The sequence below is a fragment of the Semicossyphus pulcher genome, unplaced genomic scaffold, assembly GCF_022749685.1.
Source record: "Semicossyphus pulcher isolate SPU_LCO1_2020_fin unplaced genomic scaffold, fSemPul1.0.p SCAF_9, whole genome shotgun sequence".
NCBI lineage: Eukaryota > Metazoa > Chordata > Actinopteri > Labriformes > Labridae > Semicossyphus > Semicossyphus pulcher.
The window spans coordinates 19,604,090-19,627,459 of NW_027211770.1; the positions used below are offsets into that span (position 1 = coordinate 19,604,090).

Below are 23,370 nucleotides of genomic sequence, written 5' to 3' on the forward strand. Positions count from 1 at the left end.
TGTAGTCACTTTTAATCTTCTCTACTTTCTACTCTTTAAATAATACTATAATGGGCTCACCGCTATCTTCACAAATCTCCCCACTCCACATCTTAACCCCGCCTCTTCTCAAACCCTATTGGCCAGCCACTGTGAAAGCCCATCCTGGTTCGATGCTACAGGCCAATCAGAACGCTCAATGTAAAATGGAGCCTTCGAAATCCGCGCCCAGACACGCCACTCGTAATGGATGCTGGGAGTTTTAGTTCTGCTGCGCTGGAATAAAACAGAACGCAGAGCAACCGCGAACTACAATCTGCACATCCTGGTTTCAGGAGACGTTCACAGACTTCAGTTTGACAGCAAGACATAGAAACAGAAGATAATATTTTTTTCTGTATTATTCTGACATTTTTTCGGAAAAGACAACAGTGTCACTATGGTATGTAAAGGCATGTGAATGTGCAAAAAATAATCTAATTCGGTATGCTATAGCTAGCGTTGTTAAAACTCTGGATGCAGGATAACAATGTAAGCTAACGTCAGCTAACGCTTCTTTTCGTGACAAGGAAACTTGCTCGCTAATAATAGTGTGTCTCTTTAACTAGCTGGTCCTTGCTCGTGTTTACCGAGCCTAGTGGACTTACTTACAGTATGAGACAATTGAGCTTACTAGCTCGGTAATTATCCTCAACCGGAACAAGTTACAAACGTTATGTGATGCTGTAGTTACCGGTGCAGTCCGACAAGTTTGACACAGGATTTCTGGACGATTGATTGAGAATGAGACGCCTGCTGAGCTGTGTCCTTAATGCCCCTAAAATGATCAGGACCAAGTGGCTGTCCGCCTCCCCGCCTAAGTTAAAAAACTCATCTCTTCTGTTGTGCACCTCGTCTTTCCAGGGGGACAGCATTTGCAACGGGACGCACAGCAAAAAAGGGTTGCTATCGGACCCTCAGCTTTTTGAAGCCCAGTTTGAGGAGTTAGTGACGGAGCTGGCAGAGCAGGACCTCACCGATCCTGCGCTAGCTGATGCTCTGAAAAGACTGAGAGAGGTACGTGCTACAAGTTGTCTTGTCTGTTGCTGATTTTTTTGTCAACTGCTGTCTGACATATATCTTGTTCATGTCTTAGGTTTTGGTGTACAATTCCCCTGGAGGCAAGAGGAACCGAGGCCTGTCTGTGATTGGCTCACTGAGGGAGCTTCTCCCACCCACTCAGCTCACACAGGACACAGTGCAGAGGGCTCTGATGGTTGGTTGGTGCATTGAGTTGGTAAGGACATGTTAGGCTACCTTAAAGAATAAGTCTGGCTATATTCCACATTTTTCTTACTCTCAACAAATGCCATCAAAAGTCCTAAACCGGTTTTACAGGTGTAGCCAAAGCAGCACTCACTATATTACTCACAATATTTTTCCTGTATTTAATGAAATTAATTTGCTTTTTTTCAGTATGTAATTGTTTGACCAATATAATTGTGTAAGTAACAGACTGATGTTGTTGTTGGCTTAATGTTTAAAAAAAGTAAACTGAGCAGAATAACACCAGCCATACGCTGTACTGTACTGTACTTCCTATGTGGGAATATGTCTCAGACCTCCATCTTATCAACTTAAAAAAAGAATATTAATTCCAGCACAGAAAAGATTAGAAAAGAGGAGAAATACGGTGGTTTATTATGCCTCAAACCAATATATCTTTCTTCACAAAATTGAGGTCAGGGTTTACAAAACTAATTAATGCGTCGTTAAAACGTCCTCTCCCAAGCTCATACTCAGACTGACACCTGCAGGTTCGATTGAAGTTGTGTCTCTGTCACCTGCAGCTTCAGGCATTTTTCCTGGTGGCAGATGATATCATGGACGCATCTGTGACTCGGAGAGGACAGCCCTGCTGGTACAAGAAGGTGAGACTTGAAACAATCCAGGAAAACAGACACTAAGATTTTTGTAATTTTTGGTAGCGTTTTGATTTATTTTAAGCTGTTCATGATGAGCTCAGTTCTTAATGTAAACTCTCTCTGTTTGTTTCTAAGGATGGGATAGGTCTGGATGCCATCAATGATTCATTTCTCCTAGAGGCGTCAATCTACAGACTACTTCGCAGACATTGCAGGGATCAGCCATACTACGTCCACCTACTGGAGCTTTTTACTGAGGTACTTTGCTTCCTGATTGATCCAACATACGGCCACATTCACACATGATTCTCACTACAGCTCTGTTTGTTTCAGACATCTTTTCAGACAGAGCTGGGCCAGGCTCTGGACCTCATGACGGCCCCCCCTGGTCAGATTGACCTCGACAGATTCACCTTGGAGAGGTAGCAAAGATAAATCTGTAAAGTATATTTCTGACAGAATGAAGTTGTTTACCAAAGCAAATGCGTGTAATTGTTCCTCTCCTTGTCTTTCAGATATAAAGCTATTGTAAAATACAAGACGGCCTTTTACTCCTTTTACCTCCCAGTGGCAGCTGCAATGTACATGGTGAGTTCATAATGTACACACATGTGAGGAACTAATAGGCAAGATTATGAAGATGGCACTGAAAGGCTCAGCAAAGTAGAGTTTACAGAACTTGTATGGAACAGTAGAGTTGGAGAGTAACGTCACACTCTTTCTAACTGCCTTGCTTTTGTAGGCTGGAATTGAGAGTGAAGAGGAACACAATAATGCCAAACACATCCTGCTGGAGATGGGAGAGTTCTTTCAAATACAGGTAACTACTCATACACATCATCCCGCTTCAAAGGGACATTTGAATAATATGCTGAAGGGATAAAAACAAGGCGGTGTGTCGTGTTTGCAGGACGACTATTTGGACTGTTATGGAGACCCCGCTGTGACAGGAAAGATTGGTACAGACATCCAGGATAACAAATGCAGCTGGCTGGTTGTGAAAGCTCTGGAAATCATGACAGCTGAACAGAGAACAGAGCTGGAGGTGGGACTATTGATGACAAGCCTTTCTTTTTGAATACTGCAAACATTTACAGACGTAAACAAACATGTACAATGTCACATAACACTCAGTAACTGTAAATGTACAGGTGTTATTCCTAGTTCCCTAAAAGTAGCAATGATCAAACATTATTAAGTACAAGCAACAGAATAAATACAATGCATGCAACTGTTATATCACAGTGCTGTACGTTTGATTTGAGCGATGACCTGCTTACATTAAATACATGATAATGTTCTGCAGCAATAGACTATAATACTATCTAATATAATATAATATAACCTTATTTATTGTTATATATTGTTGTTGAGACTAACTTTTCTATGATCCCAAACCTCCTCCTCAGGCATGTTATGGACGCCACGATGATGCCAGCGTGGAGAAGGTCAAAGTCCTGTACGACACCCTGCAGATGCCGACACTGTACCACAGATATGAAGATGAGAGCTACCAGCGGCTACAGAAACTCATCGCATGTCACGCTCAAAACCTCCCCCACTCAGTCTTCCTCAACTTTGCCAAGAAGATCTACAAAAGGAACAAGTGAGAGGGAATGGTGGACATAAACACTGTCAGGAGCATCATCTGGGTTATGTTGTTTTATGACACACAGAGCGACTCCTCTCACTTTAAAGAGGGTTTCCAGAGACGGAGCTCTGAGTCCTTACAGCATAACTCGAACAGGACTGAGAGAGATAAACATCCTCCATGCAGTTCATTAACTTTGTAGGTATTTGGTTGTAAATATCCTCCTATAGCTGGTCTCTTTAGCTTTGTTATCTATTTATTGCACCCAGTTTATTATGAACAGTTTCCATAGAAACGTACCCAGTGGATGTAAGAGTGACACGTGGACTGGTTAAGGGTTTCTTGTTTGTCTGTCCTGAGGAACTCATCACAAGATAAAGACATAAATTAAGTCAGATTGTGGAAATAATGTGGATTATTGTAGGGATAGATTTATTGATACATTAGGCATTAAAAGAGACCGTACATATAAGACACTTAATGTATCCTGATCAAGGACAGAGGGTCAAGCTTGATGCTCTTTTTAATTTCATATATTTTTATATTGCTGCTATAAAGTCTGCACTGGGCTGGGTGTTATTGCTTTTAATAAATAATACATGACCAGTACGTTTCCTCTCTTTGTTGTCATTTTATGTTGTTTATTGGCTGTATAAGCAGACAGAAAAAATTCTAGTGTCCATCTGTTCAAATGTGAGGATCACATTTTTTAGATTTAGATTAAATTTTTTTCCTATTGAATAAAACATCGATATCGTTTTATCAAGAATACAGCCTACTTGGACAAAGGAGAGCAGTTGCAGAGGAAGTATTAAGATCAATCAATCAAATTTATTTGTATAGCGCCAAATCATAACCAGGGTTATCTCGAGACACTTTACAGAAAGAGCAGGTCTAGACCGACTCTTTGTTAAGTTATTTAAAGAGAGGCCCAACATGAATCCACCATGAGTAGCACTTAGCAATTCGGCACATTGGCAAGGAAAAACTTCCTTTTAACAAAAGCACTAAAAATACACTGTCAGGTTCTTGGAGCTGGAGCCAATCCCAGCTGTCATCAGGCAAAATGCGGGGTACACCCTGGACTGATTGCCAGTCGATCACAGGGCTGACACATAAAGACAGAGACAGACAACCTTACATGCTCGCATTCAGAATTCACAAATGACCCTAATTTGCAAGTCTTTGGACTGTGGGAGGAAACCGGAATACCTGGAGGGAACCCACGCATGCAACCTCCACACAGGAAGACCCACTTCGTCTGAAGTCTTGCACTTAAAATGCTACTTAAATATATAAAGGACATTGCACTTCTATTATTACACGCATACAAATCTCCCCACTGTAACACTATATATATCATAAACAAACTATAACTGTATAAGCAAGATTTATCTGTTTAACATTTCAACTGTTTTGCAGCTGACAACAACTTATAATTGCTGATTCATCTTCTGATAGTTGGTAAAAATTCAAAAGACAAAGAAATGTTTAAACAATGTTCAGCTTTGGTTTGAACAATCCACAGTCAAAACCTCATAATTAGTTAACAAAAAAATGAATTAAAAGAATTAAAGAAATAGCAGCAAAGCTCTTCATGTGCTTCTTATGTTTGTCTCTAGTAACAGTAACTGGTGCTGTCATATAGATGTGCAGTCACAAACAGCCATAGATGGGTGCATGTGAGGTTTGTGTATTAGCTCATTTCCTCTCAAACATAACGCATGAATGAGTTGCCAATAAGAATTCAGAGAAATCTTAACGCAGGGCTGAAAATTAATAATTGGAATGAGACGAAGCTTAAAGTGTCTGAAGTTAAATTGGATTAGAAGATCAGGCAAGCAAGGGGTGTGGTTTGGTGGTGGTGGGGAGGGGGGCGACGGTTTGTTGGATGCTCGCGAGAAGACAGATGCTGAGGCTGTTCACGTCGTTGAGACGTTCACATTCTCTCGGACTTGGATGTGAGGGAGCCCGATGAGATGGAGACCTTCATCCATCTTTTCCTCGATCTGATCGTGAGTCGAGCCCTTGTGCATTATCTTATCATTTATATTTATTTTTATCATCAAATACAAATGCATTGTCTTCTCGGGTGAGCGAAACATCCGATTCACATACGGAAGATGCGTAGATCAACAAACTGCAATTCCGCTATTAACAGTGATTTTTCTTGATCGTTTTCAGGACAAAATTAAGTGTCAATATCTTTCTTTAATGTGTATTTAGATATTATGTGTAATATTTGAGTTATAATAGAAGCGGATGGGCCTGTAGCCTATATCAGGGCGATGCGGTTGGAGGTACCCCCTCCTTCCCCCCCTCCTTCTCCTCCTCCCATCCTCCCTGCTTCCATCAGCTCTGTGGGATCAATAAATGCAGGGGTATATACACTGTGCACAGGACGGGTTAAATTACACGTGACGATAGGCTCTCTCTTATGTTATTATAAGGGTCTGTTGCCAGTTATGGTCATTATTCCGACGTAAGGCCCAGCGTAAGCAAGCACTTGAGTGTTTAATATTCCTCAGTGATGTGAAGGGCACTGTGCAGGAATATGTGAGCAATAGCCCTCGGTATATGGGCTTTTAAAAAGACACTGTTGTTCACTGCCGCTGCCTGATTATTTCATGCTCCAGTTAAATTTGCGTTATTTTCAGGCATTGCTCCAGGTACTGTTTTTTAACGACATTTCCTTTCATGTAAACGGCTCTGCTTCTTGTCAGCTTGTAAGGATGGACTGGCACAGATGGGGACAGCTTGACTACTGTAAACTCATGAATATCAGAGATCAGTGAAGCCGAACATAACTGGTTCAGATGATGAGTGGCAGTTATTAAGCTATAAATTAGCTGATCGTTATTATCAGAGGGATTATTTTGTGTGATATGAGTGTGGGTGTGTGTTTGAATGTCAATAGATACATAGCACATCTGAAAAACCATGAAAATAGGACAACAGATGAAATAAGGTAGACACGCACCCTGCAGAAAACCTGCATACAAATGCTGTGGTACTTCTGCTGTGTAATTATTTGCTTGTGGTGTGTTTAAAATGTTAATGCCATTTAAAAGATTTTTTTTTGTATTATAAGAATTCAGCGTATGTATTGCTCAAAAAAGATGCCACATTACTTTAGGGCTGCAACTAGCAATTAATTTCCTTATCACTTTATACACACAATTATTTTCGTCACTTTTTTTTTTCTATTCAATGTCAGAAAAAAAATTGCCATTACTGTTTCCCCAAGGTGACCAGTCCAAGGTGACGCCTTCAAACGTCCTGTTTTGTCTGACAGAAAGTCCAAAACCAAAATAAGTTCTGTTTACAAGTGAGAAAGTCTTAAAAAAATTAAAGTAAATATTTGGCCTATTTCTTAAAGATTCATTGATCATTTGCGCAGCTTTTAATTAATCCTTTCTGCTCTCATACTTTTCCTTAAGTGATGCTGCTTTTTTTTTTACAGGACTCTGGATGTGAGCCAGTGTGTGTTTCTTATCTCTGCTGTGTCCTCCCAGGACGAGGGCTGTGATAATTTTAAAACAGAACGCCCAAAAGCAATTGAGTTTTAATGATTAGTCCAGATGATGGGTTTAACTTCAAAGACTTTCCCTAAAGTGACACATGTAGAGCATGAAAACAGTGTTTGAAGAGCCGAATTTGCTCGTAGCCGTTATTCACTGTGTGTCTCCTTTGATGTTACAGGATCTTGGGAGCCAAGCCAAGATGTGACCGTCTCGGCGCGTCACAGTTTGGATCTGTCCAGCCTCTACCACAGTTGTTTCTATAGCAACAGAAATATCATAGTATCCTAAAAACTCCCATCACTATAATGCAGTCCTCTTCTCAGCCTGCAAAGCCACGACGCTTTGACGTCAGCAGACGGACCAATGCATCAGCTGGAACAAAGTCTCATGGTGCTGGTTTTCAGAGGGAGGATAAAAACATGAACACAATCACAACGCCCTCTCCTCGCCGGGCTACTAAAGGCCCCGTTGCACCCACCAGGACCAGGGTGGGAGTGCAGCCTCGAGCACCAGTAAGCCAGTCCAGGTTTAGCTCACAAAAACAGGGTCCCACCATCTCCAAGTTGGCTAAACCCAAACCTAAGAATGCTCGTGCATCTGCGGCAGCCAAAATTGCACCTGCAGCCGCCCCTCCTCCGCTCCCTTCCGTTCTCCCTCTCGACCCGAACTGCAACGAGCCGAGCCTCCCGTGTCTGTGCTGCGACGGACGCTCGCCGCAGGATAACAACAGCATGTTCAACCATAACCACAACAACAACAACACCATCTCTATCAGACAGCAACTGCAGCTGCCGCCTCCTCCACCAGTCTCATTGCCCCAGAGGCATGATGGGAAAGGAGCCAAGGAGCAGCCTCAGCTTCCCTCTCAAGCACAGGCCAAGATGGAGCCCTCTGCGGCTGCCGGTCTGGAACACGAAGGCAAAAAGGCAGATAAAAGTGCCAATCTCGACAACAAGAAAAACGTAAAAGTAGAGGAAGAAGATGACGAGGAAGAGAGCAGCGGGGATATTGATATTGACGATGATGATGAGGCTGACAATGATGACGACGACGATGATGATGATGATGACACCCTTGTGCCATCATGCTGCGACTGTCCTCCCTCCCTCCTGGAGTTCTCGCTCTCCTCCTCTACCTCGTCATCCTCCACTTCCATCAGCTCTTGCTCTGATCTGGAGTCTGACTGTGCAGATCAATCCACCTCCATCTGCTCCTCTCACGACCAAGATGATCTATCCGTCGCTCTGTCCCCTAAGAACCACTCTCTCCCACAAGCCCCTGAATGCCAGCCTCCTGCGCGTTCACCCCCGTCCCTCCCTATTAGCCGCAATCCTTTCATAACAACACGTTCCCCGATTCCTCCTTGCTCCCCAGATGAGGGCTACCCCTCCGCCCTTGACTCACCTTCCCCCGACTACCTCGGAGTCAAAGATGATTCTGAAGTCGCCAAGCTAGGCTTGCTTGACTTTCTAGAGTCAGTAGGGGAGTTTGGGAAAATGGAGCGCTTCAGCCAGGTGATCCAAGTGGCTCGTTGGGATCTGGAGGGGGAACAACACTGGGATGTCCTGCGGGATCGGCTAGATCACCTGGATCGCTTGGAGAAGGTGAACAGGGAAGTAAAACTGTCCTACATCGCAAGGCTCCACGATAAGGGGTTCGATCTTGGAGATCTGGAAGAGCAGGATCTTTCAGACATCATGGATGAAATGGGAAACATCGACATTTCCTGGAAGTTGTATAAAAACCGAGGAACGATGGGAGAGTCGCAGGAGTTCTCTGATGCAGGGGTCGACCTCACTGCTCCGTCAGACTGCGAGGACCCTCTTGCTCCTGATTCCCTCACCCCTTCTCCTGTTGAGCCGCCTCCTAGACCCCCCAAACCCCCAGTGCGTCACGCCAGTGTGAGCTCTGACCTCCACACCTACATCAATATAAGCAGGGAGACCACCTCCATGGCGGTCTCCACCTCCCCTACAATGACAACTTTCTCCCCAAACTCTTCATCCCCCACATTCACCACCTTTAGGTGTGAGAAACCTCTTCCTCCATCTCCGCCATCCATTCCTCCTCTCCCCACTTCCAAACCAGTCCCTTACCTCACCCTCTATACCACTCCGTCTCCACCTCCAGCGATCCCCACCCCAACTCCTCCCATTCCTCCCCCTCGGAAGCGTCATCTTGCCAGGAAGGAGGCGCAGCGGCTCGCTGCTCTTCAGGCCGAACAGGAAAAGACCCCTCTTTCCCTTCCTCCTCCGACCACACGTCCCCCACCTCTTCCTCCTCCGCCTGTTATTTCAGTGTCCTCCTCATCTCCCCCTGCCATACCTCCTCCACCTGCCCTGCCTCCTCCCCCCTCCTTCCACGCACTGGATGTAGAGATTCGGAAGCTGCTGATGCTCGCCGGATTGACCCAAGCTGAGCTCCTCAAACTCAGCCCGGAGCTCGGTGTTTGTGTCGGAGGGTTAGAGGATGAGGGAGATGCAGAAAATGTTTTCTCGTCCAGGTCAGTGGAGCAACAAGAGTTCAGACTAAAAGAGAGGGAGGAAGAGAAGGAATGGAGCGGCAGAGGCCAGATGTACAGAGGTTTAAGAGAAGATGTAGCTGAAGAAGGCAAAAAGAAAGAGGAACTCAAGGACACGCAAAGAACCACCTCGTTCACTGAGATGGCAAGGAGGAGGAAGAGGAACAGCAGTTTGACCTCCGACCATTACTACAGCACCAGTCTAAGCAATACACATGACACTAAATCAAACAGTATGAACTTCGAGTCGTTCCGGTATCCTACTACATTTCCAGATTCACCTCCTCCTCCTCCTCCTCCTCGCCCCTTACCCCCAATCCCCCCATCCCAACCAGCCCCCAAAGTCAGCACTCTCCTTGCCAACTCTGCACAGCCTGAGCGATTTGATTGGCTCATAGCATTCACACCTGAATGTGAAGGCCCGCCTAAGCATCGTACCTTGGAAATGAGGAAATCTCACATGGAAGTGCAAAAGAAGCCCACTTCATCAGGGTCGTCTCTACAGGTACCTCCCAAGACCACAACCTTTAAAGAGCTGCGCAACCGCAACAAGAGCGCCTCCCTCCCAACAAAGGTAATCACTGACCCAGACCCGGACCCAACAGTTATAACTCCAGATCCAGATATACTCTACAACCTGAGGTGGAGGAGAGAGAAGGCAGGGGGCGACGGCCAGCAATGGGAGTACACCTCCCAGGCTCAGGCCTTCTTCATGCAGCCGCCGCCGGCCCTCACCTCGATGGCCGCTCTCAAGGAAATGCTCCAGAGAGCGGACAAGGAGGGTGGACAGCTGGAGCTGTGTCCATCTCAGAAGATCGGCTGCTCCATCAGCGACAGCAGCCTGTGGACCATGGGCAGGGAGTGGGAGTGTGAACAAGATAAGAGTGAGGAAAAGGAAGGGAAAGAAGAGGAAGAGAAGGAGGAGGAGGTGAAGGTGGAGGTGAGAGGACGAGCCGATGGAGGAAGGACTTTTGAGTCGAGAACTTCAGGTGAGTATGGATTTCAATGATGATGCCATTGAAAACAAAGGAGGTAGATGAATTAGATGAGGGCAGGTGCATTTTTGTGAGAAAGATAAAGTAGAGTTGTGCCGATACCAGTACTGGTACCAGCCTCCCATGCTGCCTAATATATCGGCCAATCAATTTACCAAATTAATACCATAACCAATTATCCCTCCAAAAAATGAACTGATTTAAGGTACAGACGTCATCATGTGACAATAACAAACAACAACCGTGCACGTGGTGCTAGCAGAGAGTGTTAGTCAAAGCTAGCAAAATATCAGCAGGAGGAGGAGTACTTGGTATCGGCCAAGTGTAGATATCAGTATTTAGAAGGAATGAATGGTATCGGAACATCTCTACAGAAAAGTAGCTCAGTGTCATCTCTGGGATGAGCTAATGATGGAGAGAAACAGACGGAGAAAAGATAAACAGCTTGTTAACTTATCCAGGGATGCACAAATAATTTCCTTGGACAGCACAAAGAAAAACCAAGGGAGGTGAAACGTTGACTCATTTATGGAAATGATGTATGGAACAAGAGCAAAGAGAGGGAGGGCGAGCGTGAGTCACAGAAAAGAATGATGCATGATAGCAGAGATAAGTGGTGACGGGGGATAAACAGACGGGGGAAGCGAACAAGACAGTGAAAGCTGGAGTTAGAACACGAGTAACAGTAAGAAGATGGAGGGAGGAAGAAAGTGAAGGGAGTGAGGGTAATGTGAGGAGAAAGAGGAGGTTGGAAACTTTCCAGCCAGTATTTCCTGCACTGGTTATCAGAGTGTGATGTCATCACTGCCTTATTCAATTATTCATCCACTCTTCAGACCAACGGGAGGGGGATAATGGAGTGCCCACTGAGCTCACAACCTCTCTCTTCTTTTTTCCTCAGCTCAAATCTCTTCTACTTTCTCATTTCTATCTCTCTGTGTGACCTAAAATCTTCTACTGTTTCCCTCTCTCTGTCTTACTGGCTTACTGGTTTCAAATCCAATCAACTTTGGATGTTTGAATGCTTTATCCTGCTGTCTATCCTGCCTCCCCAATTCCCCCGGCCTTGCTCCCTAGAGTGGCACAGATAGCCAAGATCAAGTTACTCATCTAATACACTGCAGCAGTGGGCTACATAGAAACTAATGATTCAAGTGCTAATGTCCAGATACAGGAAGGTGTATGTTTATACAGTTTGAATGCTCGGCTTTAAACAGCTTAAAGAGTAAAACTAGTTCTGATTAATGTGTGATTAACTCTAACCCAACTTTAGCTATATAGCACCTTTCATACAAACATGCATCCCAGGTGCTTCACATAGGAGCAAACAGAAAGGAACATATAGATAACATTCTGCAAGACAAAAAATAAATATTAAAATGTTAGAAATCAATAAATAAAATCAGTTTTTAGTTTAATAGTTTAATAAGACAAAACAGACACCAGGGATAGTGCTATTGTAAGAACAGTGATAAAAAAAAAACGATTACTCAGGTTAAAAATGACTCAAAATTAGAAAGATAGGTCTTTAATTTTGTTTTAAAAATACAGAGAGAAAACCAGTAGGCTCTTTCACCAGAACTGATATATTCTCATACCTTTACCTTTGCTTTCTGACACTAAAATTCAAATGAAATACAAATATATCACAGGCCGCAGGAGTTTCCCTTACTGCAACAAGCTCAGGAGGGGAAGTCAGAAATAGGTGTGTACACCTTTAAGAGTCCGAGGGGCGGATCCTAATACGTGAACCAATTGCTGAGGGCTAGTGTCAGAAAAATAGGAAGTATCATGTATTGGTTACAGCTCAAAGACTGCCCAAGTCTAACTAAGGTATGGTTGCTTTCCAGCTCATTTTGTAGCCGGTAGCTTAGCAGTTTGTCACAGGTGATTGAGTGTAATGAAAATAGTGTTTCCACCGTCTCTTAATCTTCACAGAGATAGACATGGTGATTGAGCAGGAGCGAGCAGAACTCTGCTATCTCTCTGTATCTGTTGACTGACTCAGCATTAAACTGTGCTGTACTGGTGGAGAGAGGAGGGAGGTAGAGAGGGGTAGAAGACAAAGGAAGATAAGTGAAAGAAAGAGAGAGAGAGAAGGTGATCCAGAGGTGATGATGGCATGCACTGCAGTAAAGTACAAACAGTTAGATTGGCACTCACCGTGCTGTCTTGTACTTAATATTCATAGTTCTCAGTACAAGAAGTAAGTGAAAGGGAAACCAGGTGCTGCAAAGAAAACTAGGATCCTAATATGATTAATCTCTTAGATTGATGTTGGCATTTTAATTACCCAGTCATTGGTGAATGAGTGGCTGATTGACAGACTAATAATTTAAACGGTGCGGCGTTGAGACTGCTGAACAGTTACCCTTTTATGGCAACCATATCATTTCCTGTTGTGTCAAACCCTCCTATATAAAAGACTGCGGTTATCGCTCTTCATAAATCAACTCCATTGATTCTCATGCACTGTCTGTGTAACTGTCAATCAACTGTTTGACTTGTTTAAATGATGCATTACTGCATGATGTTACATGATGATGATTTCTGCTGGATACACTCATGGATGTGCATTTTTTTCTCTCGACAGACTCTAACATTTTCTGCATTTCTCTCTCCTTCCCATTCCGTTGCCACATTTTTTTGCTTTAATCTTCCTTGTTTCTCTCGCCCATCCATCCCATTCTGTTGTTTTCATTATTTGTCCATTGCTCCGCTTTGCTCCCTCATATCACATTGCTTGCGCGCCTCCCCTCGCCATCCTGACTCCTGCACCTTCAAACTGTTAACCTTTTAACCCTTCCCAATAAGCAGTTTCCTCCCCCCCACTGTCCCTCGCCCAGTCCTCCCAACCCTACTTCCTCCATGCTGCCCTCCCTCGCTTTCGCCCCGGCTACTGTAACTCTCAGCCCTTTGCAGATCCCAGACCCCACTGCCATGCAGGCAGAGAGTCTACAGACAAACACTGCAACACTCAGCGGGCCCCGGCTGCCAGCTCAGCTTTTATCCACAGAGATGAATCCAGCACTGATATAAGCTCTGGGTTTAACTATGATTCCCTGGCTGATTTTGGTGTAGACTCTCCGTGTGATTATGGGGATATCTTTAACACACTTGGGGACTCTGCGTCTGACTCCATCTGTAATCTTGACTCTCTTTACTGCAGTGAATCAGAGAAGCAGATTGACACACACGCTAAGTCTGACACACCTGTTAGTGGCAGCGCAGACGCTCCAGGATGCACCACACCGTATAAGAACATTGATGTCATGATGACGTACTCAAACAGCACCAGTGCTATGGATTCACTGTATTCTGAAAAACACACACACTCACACACAGACCCCAACAGCTACAAGGCAAGAACATCTAAAGAGCTCCCTCCTCTCCCCACATATTACTTGTACCACCCTAAAAACTGCCCTCTGCACAGGGGTGCCCCTCCCCGCCTCTCCCCTATAGGAGCCCTCTCCCCTCCCCTGCGCTCCGGAGCGCCCCCTCCGGGCGCAGTTAGCTCCGGCCTCAGCTCCCCGCTTTTCCCTCGCTCTCACACCTTGCCTGCCCTCGCTGCTCCCCTCTACTACCCAAACCTCTACCCTCCTATCCCGCCCATGGCGCCCCCCCTACCCCCAAAACTCTACCAGGCTCCTCCGCGGTCACGCGTGGCGAGTAAGACTTATCTCTCTCTTCTCTCTCCCTACATCTTACACTCTCTCTCTCTCTTTTTTTTTGGTCTGACATCTTGCTTGCATGCACGTCTGTCTCTCTTACTGTCGTCTTTGTTCTCTGCACCTAATATGGACGCCCTTAAACTTTTTCAACCTGGCTGTTTGCAGATTTGAAAGAACTGTGTAACCGTAGCTGTTTCATGTATCAGGAGTCAGCTCTCTGCAGGTAACCTGATACGCCTTATCTACGAGGTCCTTTCAAATCTGCAAAAGGGCCTCAGACGGGTAACAGCTGCTGCTGTCAGAGGGTGTCTCGAGTCGCTCTCATCACTCTCTTCCTCTTTGTCTTCCCCTGTCTGTCTCTGTGTCAGTCTCCCTGATGTTTTTGTTTTATTTCTGCACGTCGTGTTGAAATGGACACATGCATTTCATGCCAGGCGCAAGCCGAGGAGCTCGTTGGTGATGTAAAGTAAAGAGTGCCATCCTTGTGTGTGTTTAGATTTAGGGCTGATCCAAAATAATTAAAGTCCACTGCATCCTGTTCATTATAAGAATGTGTGTATTTATATAACTAGATTATATAAATCCGTATAAACATACCACCTGCCCTTTGCACCTGTGTGTGTTGTATCTAACCTGACTGATGTGGTAGCGTATACAGTTGCTTCCCCCCGTAGCGCCGCAGTTTCTCCTATGTGTGCTTCTAAGACTGTCTGTGGGTGTGAGTCAAGATCAATGCATGGGATCCTGTTTATCCCTGCTGCATACAGAAAGTTGTCTTCACAGATCCAGATGTTGAAGCTCGTCACAGTAAAGCAATATTCACAGGATGTCCCCACTCTGTTTGTTGTCAGTAGCGCCATCTGCTTCTAACTGCCTCCTCGATGCTTCTCATTGCTTAATTGCTTCTGCTAATAACACAAATATTTTAGTTATGATATCTCTCTCTGTGGTGATTCATTTTGCTGATCTTAAATGTGTGTTTTTTTTAATTGGTTCAGTCAGTAATTTCTCTTTTCTCTGTCACCGTCAGCTGTCCGCAGCGTCTCCTTCGCCGGCTCCGTGCAGAGGACCGGGACTTCCTGGATGGGCGAAGATGTGAAGCATCCAATGAGAGGTCTGGGCCTGTCCTCTCTGTTCCTGCAGGAAAAAAAAGGTTGGTGCACCGGTCCAGCTGTGCGTCTTTGTTCCTGATGTGTGTGGCTCTCACAGTTTAACAGTAGACCATTGTTCCTCCGTGCAGCTCTGGTCAGCGCGGTCAGCGTGGCAGTGGAGGCCATCTTGGCCCAGTTCAGCTCTTCACGCACTGTTGTTCAGAAGGTCAGTCACTGCTGGGTGTAGCTTTATCGTGTTTGTCCCACTATCAAGACGTGTTTCGTCTCTCATCAGTCTTTATTTTTTTCAACCAGTAACAGAATGTCATGTTACATTAAATGTTGTTTATATTTGTAATTGTTCCCCTTTCTTCCTTCTTGTTCTGACTCTACACATTTTGTCCTGTCTCTCCTCAGTCTCTCTCAGTTAACAAGGTACTAGAATATCTTTAGACCATCCAATCTTGTAGTATTAAACATTTCTAACTAACTCCAACCCCCTTCCCCCAAAAATCCTCCCTCATCACATCACACTGACCCTGATTGCCCTCTGTTTATGTGTCCCATTTTCCCTCCCTCCCTCTCTCTTGAGTCACCCTTTCCAATTCATTCCCCTGTCTCTGCCTCTCACTGCACATCCTCTTCCTCACTCTATCCCATTTTCCTCTCCTCTCTTTTTTTTTTTCTTTCTCTCCTTTCAGGCCTTATCAGGAGACAGCACTATAAATCCGTCTCTGGGCCGTCTGGTGCTGCAGTGCCTCTGCCCTGCCCTGCACAGCCTGCTGACTGATGGCTTAAAACCCCACCAGAGTGACCTGATTGCTGGCAGGAGGCCCAACTCCGCCTGGGGCCTGGTCCAGGCCTCCACACGGCCAGGTAGCACACAGAGGATCGTGGGATAGGAAGCAGCGTTTATAGATTTAGACATTAAAGATAATATTAGGCTTTTTTTCCATGTTATTCCCCCTGGATGATAATGATAAACCTGGACTTTGTCTTTCTGTCATTTTCCCACACATCAGCCGATACTTGTTGATTTAAGTGTCTAAAATGCTGAATTAAGCGAACAACAGGATGCAGATATTGATCGGCCAATGAGTGCCAAGTTTCACTGCAATTTTTTGCCCTTCTTGCAAGTTCTTATGTTGATCCCTTCCTCTCTCTCTCTCTCTCCCCCTCTCTCTTTATACATCCCCCCCTCTTCCTCTCTACCCCTTTTTAAAGGTCCTAAAACACAAGCCTTGTTCAACCTTCAAGTGCGAGTCGGGGAGCTGCCGCAGCTCAGGCAGAGCAAACACAGGTTCAACGCATTCCTGCTCGGCCTCCTGAAGTAAGTTTAGTTTCACTGTTTCACACAAACATACAAATATACAAAGCACACAGAGCAAACATGAAAGCAGGTTTATGTAGGAGCGAGTTTGGTAGAAACCTGTGTATGGCTTATGGGAACACCACACCCAAAAGGCACATACAAGGTGAGAAAACCTACAAAACAAAACACACAAACAACCGAGAATTTCATTTCTAAACATCAGAATCAGAATCAAGTTTATTGCCAAGTAGGTTTACACATACAAGGAATCTGTCTTGATGTTTTGGTGCCAGAGCAGTTAACTCAGAACTAGAATAAAAATAAGTAGAAAGCTATTAAACTGTTTTTTAGATTGAATGGAGAGAAGCGATAGAGTTTGCTGTACCCAACAATTTCTTATGGTGGACATTATTGTTCAAAATAAAAGTGATTCAGAGGGATGGATTAAATTTTCCTTCCACAAGATAACTGCCTGATATTTGATTGACAACTGACCAAGGGATGTTTTATAAAAAGGAAGACGCATTCTGGCTCCTAATACTTTCTCATGTCCACTGGTGCTTAAATCAGTATTTTAATCACATTACTTGATTTTAATATCAATACTATATTTTGACTTTCCTGCACCTCCCCTCTTTTATCTCCTCTAGTACCAAGCGTCTTGATTTCTGGCTGTCTCACCTTCAGTCCTGCAGTGGTAAGTTTTCTTCACCTCCAGGTGATCTAATATTTGTTGGCAGACACATTAATAAAAATATTAATAACTTTATTTGTGTAGCACCTTTTTAGAACACAAAGTGCTTTCCATAAAACAAATACAACAACGATAAAATCAAACACATCTTGGGTTATATGTGAGGGACAACTAAAAACACATCAGTCAGACATGAAAACATATAATATAATACATAAGATCAGGGTAAGGAAATATTAAAAGATGATTTACATAAAAGCCTGTTTATAAAAAAGAGATTTCAAATATGAAACTTGATTCTAGCAGGCTGTCCCACAGTTCAGGCGCTCTCACAGAGAAGTCACCTTTGTCCTGAACCTGGACTGTCGGACAAACAAAAGCCAGAGCATCTTGCAACGCTGCAAGTTGACTCATAAAAAGTTAAAGGTCAAAAATATAGCCAGGGGCCTGACCTTTCTGACCTTTCTGTGCCTTAAAAGCAGTCAGTAAAATCTTAATATCAATTCCAAAACTTACCTGCAGCCAGTGCAGTTGGTTTCCACGTTTAGTGCCAGTTTGCTGCTGCATTCTGGACGAGCTGACGTTTGATGGATTTTTGGCGTACGCAGGTGTAAAGACGGCTGCGGTAGTCTAAACGAGATTAAATAAAACCATGAGTAACCTTATCTAAATCAGTGTGAGATAAAAATGACTTGAGGTCAGCTGACTGTCCGAAATGACACGTAGATTTCAGGCTGCTGGCACATAACATGATAAATCGTCGATAGATCGATAATCGTCTTTTTTGGCTTTTTGGGGACCAAATCTTCAATTTCAGTTTTGATTTCATTCAACTGAAGAAAGTAACTGTAATCTCTCTCTTCTCAGATGTGCTGGAGACATATTACCATCCCAACTCCTTCATGCGTCTGTCGCAGACCGCCTGCCAGCCTCTGTTCGAGGAGCTGCTCCTGGTGTTGCAGCCTCTCAGCCTGCTGACGTTTAACCTCGACCTGCTCTTCCAGCACCACCATCTGGAGCCGGAAAATCACAGGCCAGAGATCCCCAGTCCACCTTCTCAGGATGCTGGATCAACAGAGAGTTCACAATCCAAAAACACAGGCTGCAGGTATATTGAAACCCTGTCGGAGGTTGACTTCGGAAGCCCAGAACGTCAGACCACCAAAGAAAAATCGCAATCACCCGCTAATCCAAAGAATGGAGCGTCAGGGGAGTCAGCACAGAGCAGCGCTGCACCCTTAAAGGCTTCGGTCCCTCTCGCGCAGACGAGTCCTCAGCTGATGTGGGTGCAGGAGAAGGAAATTGGAGCGTTACCTCCTCCTGATGATGAGGAGGACAGCCTTGCTCAGCAGGCAGGACAGGTACTCCCCTCTGTGTGGATGTTCAGCATTTATAGTCTGATATGTCGTGTTATCCTGCAGCGCTGACATTTTCTTTTAAATCATAGGCGATCCAGCAGGGATGGGGGGCTGTGATGCGATTGGGAGGCAGACTGAGCAGGAACCTGGCTGAGATGAGCCAGAAAAAGGAGGAGACGGATCTGCCGGGTCTGCAGATCCATGCAGGGAGTGACTTTGCTCCGGTCAACGGTGGTGCTCAGGTTCCCTGGGGTCTGGGGCGGCTGTTTGGAGCCTCGAAAAGCCCCAACAGCCCAACAGGGCACACTCCACCAACCAGGTTAGACAATTCATGTAATGCATAGAGAGATTAGATAGTAAAGTAAGAAAAAAAACTACTATGTGTTGTTGGACGGAGACATAGTAACTTTTCTACTTAAAATAGTTTCTGCATGACTCTCTCTCTCTCTGTTTTTTTACCCCTCTGAACGTTTTTCTGTCGTCTCTGCAGGCGTCCCTCTCAGTGGCTCGCTCCTGGTGTCACCGCACTGACCCGAATGGTGAGCAGCAACTCCACCCCGATCTTGAGGAGGGCCCCAGAGCCCCTGGAAGAAAGTGAACCAGAGGCAGAGAAGGAGGTTGAGGAACTGGAGATGAAGGACAAACCCAGATCACTCAGGTACAGCAGACATAAAGGGGTGATTGTGGTGGGTTGAATTCAGTGTTGATTGTACTTGGAGGGATGGTGCATTTTGGTAATTTTTCTAGCTTTTAAAAATAACTAAAAAGTATTTATTAAATACCATTTAACTGAATGAAATCTAATATCTCAGCTCACAGTTGCCTAATTTTAATAAACCACAAGGTGGCGCTTTAATCTGAGGTCAAAATGTGTTGCGTTTTCCAATTCTGAGACACATTAAGGAGACTATAAAACACAACAGTTGTGACCATCTGAAACCCATCCAACCACAGGCTGCAACAGGACATTCAATAGTGAAATAATAAGCCGTAGGACTTACAATATAAACAGAAAGAAAGTACATAAACACATAACAGCTAATGTATTAACACAACTCGTTTACAGGACCTGTGAAACGTGCACGTGAGTGGTACTAAAAGTTGCTCATTTTCACCCCACTGAGTGATGAAAATAGATTTTAAAGGTGTCAATATGATCCTTAAATAATCCGATTTTCTGCTTCAGAGCGAGTAAGGTATGACATCATTCAACCACCTGTGTGAGAATGGGTTCTGTTGAAGGATGTGGTTCTTTTGTTTGTAAAGCATCAGTGAAAGATTCACAGAGTGAACCACAGAAGATGTGTAGATCAGGGCATGACAAAATCATGAGGAAGAGTAGCTAGAGGTGATTTCCACCTGGATCTATATTTAAAGTAATCTGGGTTGTGTTAAACAGACAAGGTCTATAATGTTAAATTGCATGAGCTCATGTCTACGATAGGAGGAGCAGTCTGGCACTTGTCAAGAATTTCAATAAGTCTCATTTCACTCTTGTTCCCACTGCACATTTAAAATCTGCATATGTTTTTGACTCACCAATTAATTAAACAAATTAAGATATCATACCCAGAGTTTCTGTGAAATTAATTCTGCCTCTGATTTAAATTAAATTTGAAGAAGATTTTGGGCTTTATTTTCTGGCATTAAGACAATATTTATTTGCCTTATTGAGACAAAAGATTTTAGAGTGAAAGTGTCAAACTTTGAACAAAACATGCCTCCATCCATGACAAGGGTGTCACATTTCAGATAGATAATGTAAAATAAAACAGTTTCATAAATATGAGCTAATACATTATAAAACTAATTAGTGTCACGGTGTCATGTTGTGTTGTGTTCTTCCCTTTGACATGTTTTCTTTCACCTTCAAAGAGCACCCGTGGGTGTAGGAAGCGCTCTCCTGCTCTCATTTTTGGCTTTGAAACACAATAATTGGTGACTCACCGGCTTGACTTTGAACAATCCTGCTGTGACTCATCAAAGATTCAGCTCCATCACATGTCGGGGATGACGTTATGGTTTGTGTTTGGAGGACATGTGGTACATTTTTGGCTGAACAGATCTCTGCTGTGCGTCCTCAGGTCAGTACGAACGCTGTGTGACCACGCTGGAACCGGTTCAGAGCTCAGCTTCTGCAGAGGGGAGGAACTGGTGGTGCTGGGAGGAGTCGATCAAGACTGGATTCGCTGTCGTCAGGGAGACAAAGAGGGGCTGGTACCTATTGGCTACACCTCCCTCATCATGTGACTTCAGCACCCAAACTGCTGCACTCAGACAATAAAAGATAAATAAATAAATATATATATTTAAGGCGAGTATTGAGAGGTTGTGGTGAGGCTCCACTACTCTGAAAGGGATATTTCGCACTCATTTCTCAGTGTAAGTTTGACTTGAGTGCACAACACCATCTGTTCTGCTTTACGTGCATCTGCAGCCCGTCTCCCTTTATGAACATATGGGAGTTTTCCTCCCATCACAATCCATCCAGTTTGGTAGCATTAAACTAATGGATTTTAACAGCAGGAATGCAGCAGATGGTGCGAAATAATGACTCAAGTCAAATTTAGATCATTTCACACTGCAAGACCTTTGATCTGAGAGCGAAGTATCCCTTTAAAATGCCATTTTTCTCATATTCTGCCTTCCGTGTCAGCCGCTGATCTGAAAATGATCACGGGAAAACTCTGCGCAATCAACCACGAGCAGATTCAAGTGCTGTCAGATCAGCGGCTGCCTGTTGTGAGGAGGCAACAGCCTGGAAGTAGCCACTTTAATATCTCTCGCTGGCAGCCGCAGAGAGCGGTGGCTCGCAGGTTGTCGGGCGGAGAAGGCATGACGGAGTACTGGGCCGTAGCTCCTGTTGCATACTGCGTAGTAATGTAGTGAATTGTAGCTGTGTAGATCTGTGTTCTATTGACCTTTCACCCCTGTTGACCTCTCACCTTTATCGCCTGGTTCATGTGTGTTTGACATGTTTCTGCTACTATATTTGACTGTATAAATATACATAAAAAATATATATATAGGTATATAAATTCAGATTGATATTACCAAGATAGATAGAAAGATAGATGAACAGGAGAAAGCAGGAAGTAGACGGAGGGAGGATGATTAAAAATGAGCGGATTAATTCTTTATCTTCACATGAACATTAGGTGGTCGTCATACACGCAAAAGAAAAAGGTAAATGTGTTTGTTTTCAGTATGAAATCCAGTATCTTCCCTCCTGTGTGCTTCATGTATGCCATTGTCTTGACTTCATACAGTTATTAGATCCAGCCTCATATCTTTATGCATCGCAATGTGCCATGAATGCTTCGAATGAATGCCACAAAATATCTAACCATCCCACACACTTATATAAAAGATATCATCAGACAACAGCAATCTGTAGCTACTCTCTCGAACTCACCACAACACTCTGAACTATCTGACCTTCGGTTTAACGCAGTGAGAAAACTCCAGTTGTTTGTACTTCATCAGTGCTGCTGTAAAGTCTGTAGGTTCGGTGGCTGGCCTTCACCTCATACCTCAGCTTTTGTATTTACCCTCCCGCCATGTTTGCTCCTCATAATCATTGATAATTATTAATGATAGTGGTCGTGCAAGTGCTAGTGGTGTAAGTGATCTGTTGATTTAATGTTGCTCATATGGAGAACTTTGCTTTGTGTCATATATTTATCAGTTATTCTCTAGATTCTGTGTTGATGACTATGCATATGGTTATATGTACAACTACAAGCCTTTTTGTTTGTTTTAAAGTCATGGATTTGATTTGAAGATCTCATGCAAGTTTACATCTGAAGCCTAAAAAAGTTAAAAGAACCTGAAGTAAAGGCTGACAGTAAAGGACCTCCATCTAATCCTGCAGGAACGTTTCAATCAGGGAAAGCTGAGTTTCCTCTTGTTATTGTGTCAGTGCCATGTAGCATGACATTACGGTCACTATGGCAACTGTCCGTGTTAAGTTAAACCAGTGCTCATAACTTGTAACTTATGATCGCTAAAAAAATGCCATCGAATGGAGAATACCGATCTGTTTACAATGAATAATGTCTAGATTAGATGACACTTTAAAATGCTCTATTTTTGTTTGTTTTGATTTATGAGGTCGCATTCTAAATGCATTTAATTTATTGGCTGTACTATTTATTGATCTTGAGGTTTCTGAAAGGAAAAGCTCGATCTGACCCATCTGATGTCTCTCTATCTATCTGGGTTCATTGTGTGCGTGCGTGTGCACAAGACAGCGTATGTGGCAGTGAAAGCAGAGTGTGAGCACATCCGTGCGTCTGCACATCCTGCACTTTCACTTCTGTGTGTAAGTGTAACAATGACCTCTGTACCTTCCTCCTCCTCCTCTCTTTCTCTCTCTCTCTGGTGTCATGTAGCCCGTAGACATCCCCAGTGTCCTACTATTGCATATAGTTCAGTGCCCCTATAGTGTCAGTCACTGTCAAACCTCCTGCATGTGCTTGTTTGTAAATACACCAAATAAAATGATCAGTATAAACCAAACCGGTGCAGCTGTTTGAGTCTTATTTTACTCTAAAATTCACAAAAAAAAAAGTAGTTAATGTGTAAAATAATCATGGAAGCATGTAGGTAACGCCTCCCTCACTTAAAATAACATGTCTTGTATTTGTTGCACATAAAATGTGACAGGAAACTACCTACATGTGTCGGATTGCAAAGGAAGTGAAGCTTGTAAAACGCTATAAATA

At 43.9% G+C, this 23,370-nt stretch overlaps 2 protein-coding genes across 3 annotated transcripts; both read left to right on the forward strand.

Moving 5' to 3' along the window:
• Nucleotides 1–319: 319 nt before the first annotated feature.
• fdps (farnesyl diphosphate synthase (farnesyl pyrophosphate synthetase, dimethylallyltranstransferase, geranyltranstransferase)) lies at nucleotides 320–4,083 on the forward strand. 2 transcript variants are annotated; one of them, XM_069656255.1, is made up of 10 exons: nucleotides 320–421; nucleotides 883–1,035; nucleotides 1,115–1,255; nucleotides 1,809–1,889; nucleotides 2,019–2,141; nucleotides 2,217–2,305; nucleotides 2,399–2,471; nucleotides 2,626–2,703; nucleotides 2,794–2,928; nucleotides 3,293–4,083. In XM_069656255.1, exons 1-10 carry the CDS (start codon nucleotides 419–421, stop codon nucleotides 3,491–3,493), a joined length of 1,077 nt encoding a protein of 358 aa, XP_069512356.1. In that variant the 5' UTR covers nucleotides 320–418; the 3' UTR covers nucleotides 3,494–4,083. The 2 variants fall into 2 exon arrangements, with proteins under 2 accessions (XP_069512356.1, XP_069512355.1); XM_069656254.1 differs by lacking the exon at nucleotides 320–421 and having other exon boundaries at nucleotides 574–1,035.
• A 1,327-nt stretch (nucleotides 4,084–5,410) lies between these two features.
• On the forward strand, nucleotides 5,411–23,164 carry rusc1 (RUN and SH3 domain containing 1). The gene is made up of 11 exons (XM_069656461.1): nucleotides 5,411–5,489; nucleotides 7,177–10,508; nucleotides 15,219–15,341; nucleotides 15,429–15,505; nucleotides 15,981–16,155; nucleotides 16,504–16,609; nucleotides 17,242–17,288; nucleotides 18,153–18,646; nucleotides 18,733–18,962; nucleotides 19,134–19,301; nucleotides 20,728–23,164. Exons 2-11 carry the CDS (start codon nucleotides 7,304–7,306, stop codon nucleotides 20,891–20,893), a joined length of 4,791 nt encoding a protein of 1,596 aa, XP_069512562.1. The 5' UTR covers nucleotides 5,411–5,489; nucleotides 7,177–7,303; the 3' UTR covers nucleotides 20,894–23,164.
• The last annotated feature ends 206 nt before the right edge of the window (nucleotides 23,165–23,370 follow it).

Excerpts from the sequence above, each read along its gene's own strand:
- rusc1 (XM_069656461.1), top strand. The coding sequence starts at position 7,304 with ATGCAGTCCTCTTCTCAGCCTGCAAAGCCACGACGCTTTGACGTCAGC. Across the intron at positions 15,342-15,428 it reads GTTCCTGCAGGAAAAAAAAG|CTCTGGTCAGCGCGGTCAGC; the intron begins GTTGGTGCACCG and ends TCCTCCGTGCAG. Across the intron at positions 16,156-16,503 it reads CCAGGCCTCCACACGGCCAG|GTCCTAAAACACAAGCCTTG; the intron begins GTAGCACACAGA and ends CCCTTTTTAAAG.
- fdps (XM_069656254.1), top strand. The coding sequence starts at position 763 with ATGAGACGCCTGCTGAGCTGTGTCCTTAATGCCCCTAAAATGATCAGG. Across the intron at positions 1,036-1,114 it reads CTCTGAAAAGACTGAGAGAG|GTTTTGGTGTACAATTCCCC; the intron begins GTACGTGCTACA and ends TTCATGTCTTAG. Across the intron at positions 1,890-2,018 it reads AGCCCTGCTGGTACAAGAAG|GATGGGATAGGTCTGGATGC; the intron begins GTGAGACTTGAA and ends TTTGTTTCTAAG.